This window comes from Cydia pomonella, chromosome 6 (assembly GCF_033807575.1).
Source record: "Cydia pomonella isolate Wapato2018A chromosome 6, ilCydPomo1, whole genome shotgun sequence".
Taxonomy (NCBI): Eukaryota; Metazoa; Arthropoda; class Insecta; order Lepidoptera; family Tortricidae; genus Cydia; species Cydia pomonella.
In genome coordinates, this window is record NC_084708.1 from 14013828 (window position 1) to 14027378 (window position 13551).

General features: G+C 35.0%; 1 protein-coding gene and 1 long non-coding RNA gene across 5 annotated transcripts in view; one reads left to right on the forward strand and one right to left on the reverse strand.

Moving 5' to 3' along the window:
• Positions 1-6: 6 nt before the first annotated feature.
• The window catches only part of LOC133519040 (long-chain-fatty-acid--CoA ligase ACSBG2), a 38644-nt gene continuing 25099 nt past the window's right edge, over positions 7-13551 (reverse strand). For 3 of the 4 annotated variants that reach the window (XM_061852912.1, XM_061852908.1, XM_061852910.1), the window contains 9 exons: positions 12546-12655; positions 10692-10832; positions 5229-5294; positions 3505-3723; positions 2542-2776; positions 1949-2089; positions 1446-1571; positions 949-1069; positions 7-584 (listed from right to left, as the gene is read on the reverse strand). In XM_061852912.1, the coding sequence (XP_061708896.1) occupies positions 508-584; positions 949-1069; positions 1446-1571; positions 1949-2089; positions 2542-2776; positions 3505-3723; positions 5229-5294; positions 10692-10832; positions 12546-12655 (1236 nt within the window). In that variant the 3' untranslated portion in view covers positions 7-507. The remainder of the gene's footprint in view (positions 585-948; positions 1070-1445; positions 1572-1948; positions 2090-2541; positions 2777-3504; positions 3724-5228; positions 5295-10691; positions 10833-12545; positions 12656-13551) is intronic. The other variant, XM_061852911.1, reaches the window with a different exon arrangement.
• LOC133519045 (uncharacterized) lies at positions 5447-6366 on the forward strand. The gene is made up of 3 exons (XR_009799572.1): positions 5447-5711; positions 5824-5956; positions 6053-6366. It is a non-coding gene; the product is annotated as an uncharacterized LOC133519045 (long non-coding RNA).

A 13551-nucleotide genomic window follows, 5' to 3' on the forward strand; every position in this document is an offset into this window, starting at 1 on the left:
CAACAGTTATCAAAATATATATTTATACTTATAAAAATAACATTTGATTTTGATTTAACAATATTTTTTTAACATCACAATGATTCCAGTCGTACCACGTGTCCCTATTTGAGCAAACATTTAAGAATAATTTAATTTAGCGTCGACAATATTTGACGTCCCTATCCTAGGTAAGTTTAATTTGCGCGCCAGTTCCGAGGAGTTGAAGGGGACTTTAAAGCAATCCCTTCCGCTTCTTTACCCCTAAAATCTCCAGAGCTCCTGCGCAGGCTGTTTGATATTCATACACCTATTCCTTGACTGTACTCTTATATTGTCTTGAATTATCATATATTCGTTAATTAGCTGTCCCGCAACTGATATCGCGCTAGTTCCCTATATCTCAGATAAGAATATTAGCACCACTCTTAAGTCCTGTTATTGTCTAATAATAAATATAATTTGCTATTAATCCCCTGTAAGATACTTGTCTTCAAGTATTAGCTTTGCTATCAATTTGATTGTTTATCAGTCCTTGTAAAAATCTTCGATGATGTCGTGATATTTCTCGTATACCACGTTCCGCTTGATTTTAAGTGTTGGTCCTGTAAATAAAAGTTGTTTTTGTAAATAAAGTTCTATAGCAAAACAGCGGATTCCATTTTGTTAGGCTTATGCGTTTGTTTACTAAGCACGTAGGTTTTCCGAATTCATTGCGTTCCGATTATTCAAGTAAAACGCATCTATCTAACAAATCATTGAACTAAGGTTTTACACGATAGTTGCGTTGCAATTAGAATTATGGGCTAAAGGTAACACATTAGCATATGAATAGTTATCTAAAATACTTTTCCAATGAATCGGTAAAAATATGTGGCACAATCCTATTTGTACAGCTATAAGAGCGTGTCACAATATTTACATGATTCTTTGTCCGAGATAAAATTGCACGTGACTCTACTCTTATACCTAGTTCTCCTGTGTTTACAGAGAAGTCCGCCGGCAAAATCGAGAATTTCTGGATTTTTTGTGCGTTTGAAATCGCCTGTTTGTTTGCTCGCATTATGCCGGCTTCAATTGCTTTGGACACCTGTAAAAAATGAAAAAGTGATTGAGTTACAGAGATTGTTAAACTTTATCGACTTTGATTACTGGATAGATCGTGACAATGAAATGTGACGTGAAATTGAAGCTTTTTCAATATTATTTCTCCCGACACAAGTATTTTATACTTAATGGGAGAATTCAACCTTTTATGTTTTGTGTATTATAAGTTAAACCAAATAAACTATTTTGTTTTCAAGTTATGAAAAATACCTTTTTACTCGCATGGTATTACACAACACGCATCGTGTTTTTTTATGACCCAAGGTAATTATATTTCTACAGGATTATGTTTATTATAGTGTAATCGTAGTAAGAAAGTTGAAAGGAAAAATTATACACAAATTAATTGCTTTACGTACAAGGGGATCTTTGGTTTTTGAAATCTCCCGGAGGCTTGTAGCTTTGCTTCCCAGGCTTTCTACCCATTTTTGTGTCACCGGATCTAACTCATCCAAAGGATCCCCAGACTCGTTGTCAACTTTACACTGAAATCATACATTAAAATTTTAAACAACGGACAAAGACGACAATTTAAAGTTGCTACTTATTGCGTTTTAACATGACAGATTTTACCCTAGGTTTTATAAATCGTTCTATGAGCTACTGCGCAGTCTGTCCACGATGTCTGAAGTACCTATTGATTTACCGGGTAATGAACTGACGAACTAAATTACTTGAATGACATGAGATTTTTCACAAAAGAATTCTATAGGTATGTCGCTGTTACTCTGTTATGTATATGCCAACTTATATGGCCTCCTCAAAAATATACTAACTTGAATCTTTATTTCAGTCTCAAAATTGGAAAATAGTCTTGTAGAAAATAACGAAATATTGATATAAAATATTACGTATTGTTTACCTTGAGCGTGAGCAATATGGATAAGAACTTGCGCCGGTCGCCAATGAGCACCGCGTACCCGACATGCGGCAGCTCTGCTTGCACCGTCTGCTCTATTAGCACCGGCGCCACGTTCTCGCCGCCGGCGGTGATCAACAGCTCCTATGGTATGAACACAAACTATGTAAAGTCAGCTTCATAGATAGTTGACTCCCTGCGAGCAAATTACTATGCAGGGGGTCGTTATCTCGGTAGTTGACTGCACTAACAGCAATTGATCTGACTTTGACTGATCCGTGGACCTTATGTCTTTGCAATAAGGTTTACAAAATGTCAGTTGACGATATGAAAGATGACAGTTGAGAATGCGAGTGTCTTTGTCGACACAATTAAGTGATGTCTCGTAAATTTTATCGCAACGAGATAAATTCTACTAAGGATAATCGTAATATGTGATACCTTGGTAACTCCAAAAGATTCTCTCTTCTTTTACCGTTTGTGCTTTTCTCCCGCCTGTTATTTGTCTCTATCTTACTTTTTTCTGGTATTTTCTAACGAACGAACGAAAAAGATTAGAACATCAGCGCAAGGATACTGCAAATATCAGTCCGCACCTTTATCCTGCCAGTAATGTAAAGAAAGTTATGGCTGTCGACCCGGCCGACGTCGCCGGAGTGCAGCCAGCCCTCGCTGTCGATGGTCGCGCGGGTCTTCTCCTCGTCGCCAAGGTACCCCATGAACACGTGGCGACCCCTCATCAGGATCTCGCCCGGCCCGTTTTGAGACATCGATCCTTCGAACTTGGTTTCTGTGCCTTCTAGCAGCTCGCCTACTGAGGTGAGGTTAAATCTGGAATAAGTGAAGTGAGTTTTGTAACCTGCAGCTTTACTCTCTAAATCCATCTGCTCTTTGAATAGGTATCATTTGTAGGTATCTACTATCAGTCGCAATCGAGAATATAATGATACCCCTTATTCTATATGCTAAAAATATCTCATATTAAGCCATTTAAGGGCCACTTGCATCAATCACTAACTCGGAGTTAACAGGTTAAACCTGGAGTTACCATGGTTACCAGTACAATTTAAAACTGGGTTAACGGTTTAACCCCGGGTTAGTGGGATGGTGCAAGTGGCCCTTAGCCATAAAAGCGTTTTAATTACTCCTCCTTACATACAGATATGGGGTCAATTTTCAAAGAGGTTTTACTAAAAAAAATTTTTTTGCCAATTATCTCAAAAGTTAAAACAAGTTCGCTGGAAACCACGTTAGTTACATCGTAAATAGTGGAGATTGAAGTCTGAAAACGTTGGTTATAATGTTATAGATCGCTTAATGCCGCTTGGACATCCTGATTCTCATTCGAATAGCTGCCAAGGAATGTGCGGACAATGAATTTGTTTTTTGTACCATTTTGCACCTTGTCACAATAATATGAAATTCCTAGAGGCATTCTATTGATTGTTACTGTGATAAGGTACGAAATGATATAGAATTCAAATTCCTTCACTGGAGGTACACAGTTTTCCAGACATAGATAATTAAGTGTTTAATATGTTCTATTTGCTTGAACTTACTTGGGATCAATGCTCAGGGAGTGCGCGCCGGAGCCCTCGCTCATGCCGAACGCCTCCATGATAGGGATGTCCAGCGACAGGAAGAATTTCTTGATATCCGCCGACAGCGGCGCGGCGGCCGTCACGAACGTGACGCACCGGTCCAAGCCCAGGTTCTCTCGCACTTTGCTGAACACCAGCGAACGCGCCATTTTGTAACTTAGCGTCATGCCATCACGCCTGAAATTGAGCGAGGAATTCGTTATTTTTCTTAATTTAATAATATGAAGCTAGCTATATGTACTTATGAAGTGTTACTTACGTTACATATAACGTAATTTTGTTGAAAACACAACTTGAATGAGTTAAAATTGTATGTTGACTCACTCGAATAACTAATCTATATGACGTAATAAAGAAAACAGTATCTTATGTAAATATCGATTTTTACACATACCTATCAATCACAATCAATCACCCCACTCAAATGAATAATATTGAAGTAGCTACGCAATGATGTACCTACATTGACATTGTTTAGTAACATTAAATATTTATTTAAAACTTGTTTCAACCTAAAGAACAGGCAATGATTTAATGAATAAGACAACACACCTAAAATCTGTGTTAATGCTCTGGAATTTTTTATTACGAAATTTAGATTTGTAGCGTAAGTAACTATCATTTTCATAATTTTCTTTGCGGTGTAATTGAGTTACTGTTATTAACTTTAACTCAAGCAATTAATTCAGAATTTCAATTGGGACTAAGCCGGTAGTATCTACTTAGGCCCACTCGCCTGTAACTAACCTAATACATCGGCATTTTCAGTTAAAAGTGGTCCTACTATTTAATTTTTTTCTTAAAACTATCATCTTTAAGGTTATTTCTATTCAAAATCTATCGATTAAAAAAGGAAAATTAAGGATTCGAAAAAAGTTACTTTTGTTACGCATTTTCACATACATTTTGTATAAACCTTCACAAAACTGACACCAACAATTTGTATGAAAAATTGCGGAGTGTGGACTCTTATTTTTGTTTCAATCAAAAGTCCTCGTGAAAAATATAAATGGTTAATATTTTTTTGAATTATAGATTTATGGTATTTTAGTGTTTCTCTAAGAAAAAAAACCGGACAAGTGCGAGTCGGACTCGCCCACCGAGGGTTCCGTACTTTTTAGTATTAGTTGTTATAGCGGCAACAGAAATACATCATCTATGAAAATTTCAACTGTCTAGCTATCACGGTTCATAAGATACAGTCTGGTGACAGACGGACGGACGGACGGACAGTGGAGTCTTAGTAATAGGGTCCCGTTTAACCCTTTGGGTACGGAACCCTAAAAACACATTTTTCTCCCTGAGATATTGCTCCTCCTATCATTAGAACCGAATGTTTTTATTTCGCGGTTTAGGTCTCGATGGTGTATTTATTTTCACGAATTCGGGGCCCCATAGTGAAAGTTGTTTTCAGCTCAGTGTGACCTACCAACCTAGCTAAACCATATTTAAACTTAAGTAGACATTTAATCTATAGATTACTAACAAAGGAAAATTTAAAATTATCAAGTCTACATGCGTGAATGTACTGGTCATAATAACTTGCAGCTTACGTACGAACTCTAAATGAATGACATAATTATTGTTACTTATTCAAAATTATATGAACTGATACGTGCAGATGAACTAAGTCAACAAAACAAAACCATACAACATCAACACGTATGAAGCGTTGACCTTACCAATACTGTAACATTTGGAGGGTGGTGAACTCTATGGGGAGACCTCTCATGCCGGCTGATAAGGCCCTGAGTATGTAGAACAAAGGTCAGCTGAATCGGGGAACGATTGCGCTGCCGTACCACAGAAATTAAGTATTGGAACTTAAACATTTCTAGTACACGTATCGAGAACACCTAGTCCAGTAGTCCTAGGAATAATACCAAGTTTTGATGTGTAGGCACATATAGTTGGTCAAGCAAATCTTGTCAGTAGAAAAACGCGGCAAATTTGAAAAATCGCGGGCTAGCAACACTGTGTTCGAATAATTCCAAAATCGCGTGTAATCTGTGTTTTATCTGTAGAATGTGGATCGTCCATCTTGTTTGTTTACATTCCGAGTCGGTGCTAATTCAAGAGAAATTTCTGCTCCCAGCATTAAAATAAATACCAATATATTAAATAATATTGTGCATGACCATAAGCAAAGTCAAGATGCCTACAATGTAAGTAAAATCATGCTCGTTGATCTTAACCATTAGAAAATTTTGAGGTTATGATAATTACTGCAAGATCCCGGAGAATTTTTAAGATAATGAGCAGTTTTTTCTGTTTCAGGGTTAAAAGGCTTAAATAAAGATAAAACGTATGCCTAAATATATCCAATAAGACCACGAATTGTGCCCTCGAAACCGCAACTGATTCGATTGTTCCCAATATCAACAGACGGATTCCTCAAATATTTTCAAAGGTAACTTTTTTAAACAATCTTAAGACGTTTAAGAACCTTGATTATACCTAATTTCTTTCGCAACATCTACCTAATACTTCCATATGTTTGTTGCAGGATTAAAACTCGCCCAATATAAGGCGTTCGTAAAAGTTTCTCTTCATACAAAACTTACCTACGGCGCTTTACGTACATACGTGTACAACGCAAACAAGACGAAAAATAAACTTGTTAATTAAAAAAACTAAAAAAATTGGGACAATAGTTTAGATTACATATTATTGTAAAAGTTGTCCGTTTGTTAATCATCACGAAAATATATTATTTAGGCTGATTTGTTTCATGCACTCAGCTATTGCACATGTATACCTATGGAAAATCCTAGTTTATACTTTGTGAAGTCGGTATGTACCTATTAAAGAGAAGTTTTAAGTCGCTTTACTCAGTGTGCATTACATTTATTCAGTGTGCATAATTTTAGAAAAATATTTTAACATTTAAATCCTTTACCTTACCTTTACCTTCTTTTATCCAGAAACAATATAACTCCATATTACTCACATGAGTGGAAGTTGTTAAGTTTCCATTGTCAAGGTATCTTTTATTAATATTTTGAGTACCTGAAATTGTGTCAGTTCCTGACAAGTCTTGAATAGACTAATGTGAAAGTTAATAAAATTTCTTAACAGCATTCTCCTGATATCTAAATGACTTTTTTAAATATCTACATATAAAATATGATCTAGCCGATACATGTAAATATCTAACATTTTTAGCCTGTATAAAAACAGTAGTGTGAGCAAAACCTTACCAAGCTAGCATGTAAGAGTGGTCTCAGATATTGGAATATCTCTGTACTATAAATTAGGCAAATTGCTTTAGACTAAGTTTTATGTGTAACTACTACTATAAGAATAAATTTTGAAACTTGGAGTGGAAACTTTAAACTTGAAATTACAAATTTTCAAACAGATCTGTTTTATGCTTAAGATGCAATAAGTGACTAGGTACAAAGTATTCTGATGCTTGGTTGGAGTGGACCAGTAACATTGGTAACTTAATGATATTTTTTCAATGAATGGCCTGAATTAAGTGTAAATAAGCTAAAGTGACCTGTATCTTAATTGCCTTGAAATTAAATGAACACCAAAATATCTGCAGTTGTGTTTTATTAATTTTTAATCTGTATATTTATATAAGTATATTGTAAAACCATTTCAAAATTACACTGGTATGTGAATGTGACATTGTTCAAGAGAAATACACTAATTTACAATTAACAAGTGGCATAATTATTTTCTTTGGGCTTCTTCAGTTTCTGAACTGATGTTAAAAACAGCTTTCTACCGTGGTGCTCATGTTCTCTTTGCTCCCTATTTGTCTTCTAAGTTTGCTAAAACAGAATAAAACCATATCAAAATGATGTAAATAGTCCAGATATTTGATATTTAATAAGCCCTGCAATTGTGACAAGAATAGTTACAGTGATACCCTACCAGGGCTACCGCTGCCAGTGATGGCTCAGGGGTTACTTACCTAGGTTTTAATATTTACCTAAATAAAACAATGGATTGTTTTATTCTAGTTAAATTCAGTAGTATAGGTACCTACTAACAGCTCGTTTGTTAAAAAGTACTCAAGTGCAAATGCCTTAACCTTTACATTTATTTAGCTATGACATCTTCATGTTTAAGTTGAATATATATGTAGCAGATCTGCTCCTAAGCATACCAAAGGTTAAGAATGCGAGCGCTCGCCTTTTGCGTCCACCTTTTACTAAGCATACAAACCTTTATTTTAATTCAATCTATTGATATATTTTTCGATTGTACCTACCTAAATATGTCTAATTAGCTTTTGAAGGTTGCATAAAGGAGCATTTGTATTGCATTTTATCGTGATATATCTTTAATATTGAATTCCAACCGAGAAATCTGATAATATATTAAAATCCAGCTACCTGCGGAAGCAATGATTTGATTCAAACATTATTTTCTCCAGCATAGTCCGTTTGCAAATAGGTATTTTTTGATCTCGTTTATCATATTGATTGACATCGTTTTTACTCCAGTTTAAATTGTCCCTCTCATAATAATAACAATTTCCAAATGCTTCAATAAACCGCGAGCGGCAATTTTAGTTGACGTACGAAGAGCGCGCTCAGCGGAAAAAAATATGTTTCGGTTCGATGTACATTGCTGCTTTTCTTAGCGCAATACTGCTCTGTGAGTGTTGCCATACTTCAGTTTGCTTTACATTGCTACTGACAGACTTTGCTTGACAGACTATAGTTAACATTTCAAAATCTCCGGTAACAGTTCATTACTAGTTCCGTTGTAACTCTCTGGGTTGGAACGGAACCTTTAAGAGAAATATCTACTCAAGGTTCGGTGTGGGGTAAGGACACAATGGGCAAAAGAGAAACCATAGTAAATATATAGGGAAAATAGACAGTTAGATACTTAAAGATATTAAAAACTAAATTCAATGATAATTCTGAAAATAAAACTAATGAATAGATACAATTAACTTAATAATACTTATGTAGAAGAGTTTTTCTCGCAGCGTTTCCCTTGCCCCCGTATTTTTCACTGACTCCACCTGACCTTATCTACATATATTGATAATAGAGTTTATGTTCTTGTTTATTCACGTAGTTTATCTAAACGGATATTTTTGTTTAAATTTACAACTTCAATTGCGTCAATATTTTGTGATAAGTAATGATAATTATGTAATCCCGTTAATCCTCATAGGTCGATTAGGCATTTGAAGAATTTTGGCGCATTAAATAAGTAATCCTGCAACTCAAATCCGGTACGTATCTTTGTTTAATCAATTAAATATATAAGATCAAGTGGGGTAAGTGAAACATACTTTTTAATACAGTTGCTCAAAAAGAGCTACTTTAAGTTGCTGTTTAGCGTGCGGAAAGTTTGCGCGAACTTTCAATTCAACTAGTGCTTTTCATTTTTCCAATTTTTTTTAAATTTATACTTGTTCCAATTCATGACTACTTATTGATGAGTGTTAATGTTAGTTTCCTTTAAAAGTCGTAATGAACATAAATACCTACTGTTAATGTCAGAATAATAAAAATATACATATTTCATTGCTTACCTCTTCATCATTATAACACGTAAATTTTTTTATATTGAATATTGAAAAACCGTTCTTAATAAGTTGTCTGAATAAAACGGAATAGCTGCCGAAACGCCTGTCAAAGAAGAGGCGTTTTTAGGGTTCCGTAGCCAAATGGCAAAAAACGGAACCCTTATAGATTCGTCATGTCCGTCTGTCTGTCCGATTATTTCTTACTGCAAGCATGTTTTAAGTTTCCAAAGGCAACATTCGATATTGTTTTTATACAATTTAAATATATGATACACAAATAAACGTAAATAACGATACTTAAGTAATAATACTACGATTTTTCTCAAACATGATATTTGTGATTATTATGTTCTTCAATTAGGCTGGGAAGTATCACTTTTCGAGGGCGGTTGGACGAGAGGATCCACGTTAGTAGGTATTGAAGTCCAATTATTAAATAAGTAGAAATCAATAGTCAGACCTAGCTAAATTGGCAGCCATTTTGAAAGCTCAGTCTGTGATGTTTGACGTTTAAAATAACACGACGCATGGTTTAGGAGATACAGTCCTATAATGATTTCTGCATGACTAAATAACTTTTCCTGGTAAAAAAAGAAAAAAATAAACAAATTTTCGTTACCCTAATACCCCACGCGCTGAATAACCTACAACATTAGGACATGAAACAATATCTTCATTTTTTTCATTGTATGTTTGAGCAAAGCACTATATATACCTGGGCATGAAAAGGGGTTGCGGCCTCATCTATGTACTCGGCCGACAACCATAGCCATAATTAACTATTACAGTACATAATACTGTATAGTGCTACTTTTCCACACTAGTACCTAATTAACATATTACGTGCCTGTATCGAAAATTGAAAGGGCCATATGTATTGTAAAACTTTGTACCATACTCATACTCATTTATTCATAAAGTCAATTTACATGTCAAAATAAAGTACGAATACACGCGTGCGAATAGGTAATTTTAGGTAATAAATAAGACCCTTGTATCTTGTACGAGTAAGTATCTGTTTGCTTTTCCTATAAGTGTTTCTTTTGTCCCATAGTTAATTTTACCCCACATAACCTTATCTACATTGTGCAAAAAGGACTGTATGGCCAAAATTGTTAACGAGAGTCAATAGAAACACGATCCCCGAAGGGAAGGGGATGTTCTTGGTCAGACATATAAAAATTTTAATACTCCTACATACTCGTACTTACTCCTGTTTTTATTTTGGAAAATTATGAATTGTGATGGGAGTAGAAATAAGTTTGTATGTTTTTTTAGTGTTATCATAGACACGATATATATGATAATAGCCCTGAACGATTTTCCACATTAGCTTCCAGGCATACCATATACCGTAGTATGACTGAAGGTCAGAAGGTTACCCAAGCTCCTCTAACTTGAACACATTCTACCTGCGGTGGCAGCATGGTTCCGTTTTTACCACTTGTCACTATGCCCGTCACTTTCGCACTTACATACTTGTGAGAACGTGACAGGCATTGTGACAAATGATAAAGAGCCGACCATCTTAGCCTTACTGGAATGCTGAGAAAATACCAACATAAGGGTCGAAAGTAGAAAACGAGAGCAGGCTTTGCCCAGCAATGAGACCTAAATTAGGCTGATTAAAAATAAAACTTACCCTTCAATCCTGCCGAGGTGGTACTTGAGCCCTTTCTCTTTGGCCCACACAGCGATGCATTTCTTCAGGGACCCGCTCTGAGCGCCTACGGCCATCATTTTCTCGTACATCTTTTCCCATAGCCGGGGCACTGCTAAAAGTCTGTCAAAAAACAAACAAATTAGTCTGTTAGAAAAGTTACCGATTAATTGACAAAAGTGTGGTTTATTTGATTTATTGAACGTCGCCAAAATCGTAGTATTTATCTTTAATAAGGATAAGGACCTTTTGTCACATTCTTCCTGGACATTCTTGAGTCGTTGGTCATTTGGTCAACACACAAATGTAGACCAGCGTCAATTGTCAAATTGCTGAAATTATTGGATAATAAAATATAGGTATTATAACATTATTATTATTTTATATTATAGTTATAGTAATCATCTGTATATATCCATTATGTATATTGTTATTGTCAATAAATAATGATTTTTTGTAGGTAAAAAAAAAAAAAAAGGTATTATAATTGGGTATTATGCTACTTGACTTTTTTATTAGGTCTAAGTTAGTACTCCCTGAATAAGAGGTAGCCGTCAATTATTTCTTATGCATCATTTTCATAATCAATTATAATTATTTCCAATAATAAATCCATATATGTAGGTCTTGAATATGTTTAATGAATTAATAAATTTTAATGGATGCCAATAAAAAATGCATATTACGAGTATGTAAGTATTTAATAAATTCCTCGGTATTCTAGGTCTTTAGAATCCATTTAAGATAACTCTGTACAGACTTTGAAGTGGAAAACTGTGAAATTGAATCACAAGAATTTGACGGCACGTCACTACTTTGTCACCGCAAAGTCTGTGTAGAATTTGGTCCAACGTCCAACTCTTTTTGTCAATGATCTGGTGACTGATATAATTTAGCAAACGATAATAAAATGATGTGTAACGGTATATCGTTCGATAATTAAAGATTAAGATCGTGTAATAATTAAATGGCTCTGACGCATTTTCATTAATGTTGATTCATTAATAGAAGTTATCTATTATAAGAAAGAAGATATCGGCTTATTTATAATTATGTATGGTTTCAGAAAGCAAATCGGGACTGGAACCTCAGGTGGCATGAGCTTTTTCTGCCAAAAATGTGGGAGGTCGTGCCGCTCACGCATCGGCCTCCACAGTCACCAAACCCGTTGTCTAAACAGCAATGCTTAAATCGTCTGCAATAGACGCAAAGGCCTGTGATGATGGTATCTATTCTATTGTCTAAGAGGATCGATTAGACCTCAGATCATCTATTAGGTACCCATTGTTATTGATTAGTTGATTACCCACTTTACCTACATGATAAACCTGTATAATAATTGGTACGGTCGACGCATAGTGATAATGGTAGTTACTTATGACTTTAATCAAAGGGTTACCTAAATACGTAACAGACGTAAATCCCAAAAAAAACGTGCTCCCTAATCTTTATGCCATACGTTTTGTGGTCACTGGATTGTCAAACGTTAAAAACGACCAAAGTTACTGCATAATGTACGGAGCTGTACAACGTCATCTACATCAGCTGTAAAATTCGAGGCACGAATTTGTTGTAGACTGGGCTGATCTGTTGTCATTTATTTAGTGAATTTCAATATTTTGAAATTAAAAACACCGAAGTAAAACTAGATAAACACTTGTAGGTAATTAAATAATCGAATCGTTTGCTACGAAAACAGGTTTCATTAAATTATACAACATATGATTACAAGATTTACGAGTATAAAAGCAATTATGTCACGTTGCGCATGTTCTTGTGTAGTTACGATTTTGCCACATTCGCACACTCACATCCTCGCAATGTTTAATAACTTACCTGGTAGGGCGAACATCCTTCAGTGTGTCAATCAGGCTGCCCTTGAGTGCATCTGGTTGCGCAAAGTACACCGTTACAGCGTTCATCAGGGTTACATAAATGTCCACCACCTGCCGACAATTCACATTATGATATAGTTCGAGGCTTGTTTTACTTTGTTAAAACGAGGGCTTATCTTATACCTAACGAGGACGAGCGTCAGCTAGGACATTAAAAAAATCATTACACAACGTTATAAAAAGAATTAAGATGTACATCGTACTGAATATTCCTACAGGGAAAAACTAAAAAGTATTCTACTACCGTAAAATACCCCAAGCTCGTCTAGCAAACGTAACGTGGCCTTAAATCATATAATTCTCAAATTCCTACAATAGATTATACGAAATGCTACATGATAAACTACCATATCCATATCTGTTAGAAAATTTACAATGTATGTGAAGAATAATCAAGTGATACCCTTTAATTTTATTTTATAATAATTGCAATTTATGAATTCTCTCTTTGTATTAATTAAACCAAATAGAATTCAACGAATGGAAACAACCCTATTATGCTTAGTCTAACGACAATTAGATGCAAAAAGAACCGCGTCACTTCACATAGCTGTTAAATACATATATAGGTCATTATAAAAACATTACGGGTAGTTAATACCGTATATATAATACCGTAGGTATTAACTACCGTACCTACGGTAGCAAAAAACAACCAAATGCGCTTTAAGGGTTCCGTACCAAAATGATAAAAAAAAGCTTTTATAATACTTTTGATATGATTATATGATTTTTCACCACACCAACTGGTAAAGGCCTTCTTGATTGTTCAAAAACTAATGAGAAAGTTGCATTTTATCCACATGTGGGGCAAAGTAATCCGATGCAAATTTTAAGTCGTTTCCTTATGTTAGCTGGTAGAATTGTCTTTTAAATGATGATTTTGGATGATAAATATTTAATTACGTTCATTTGGATTTGATTTGGTTTGTTTTTTTTTGGTATTT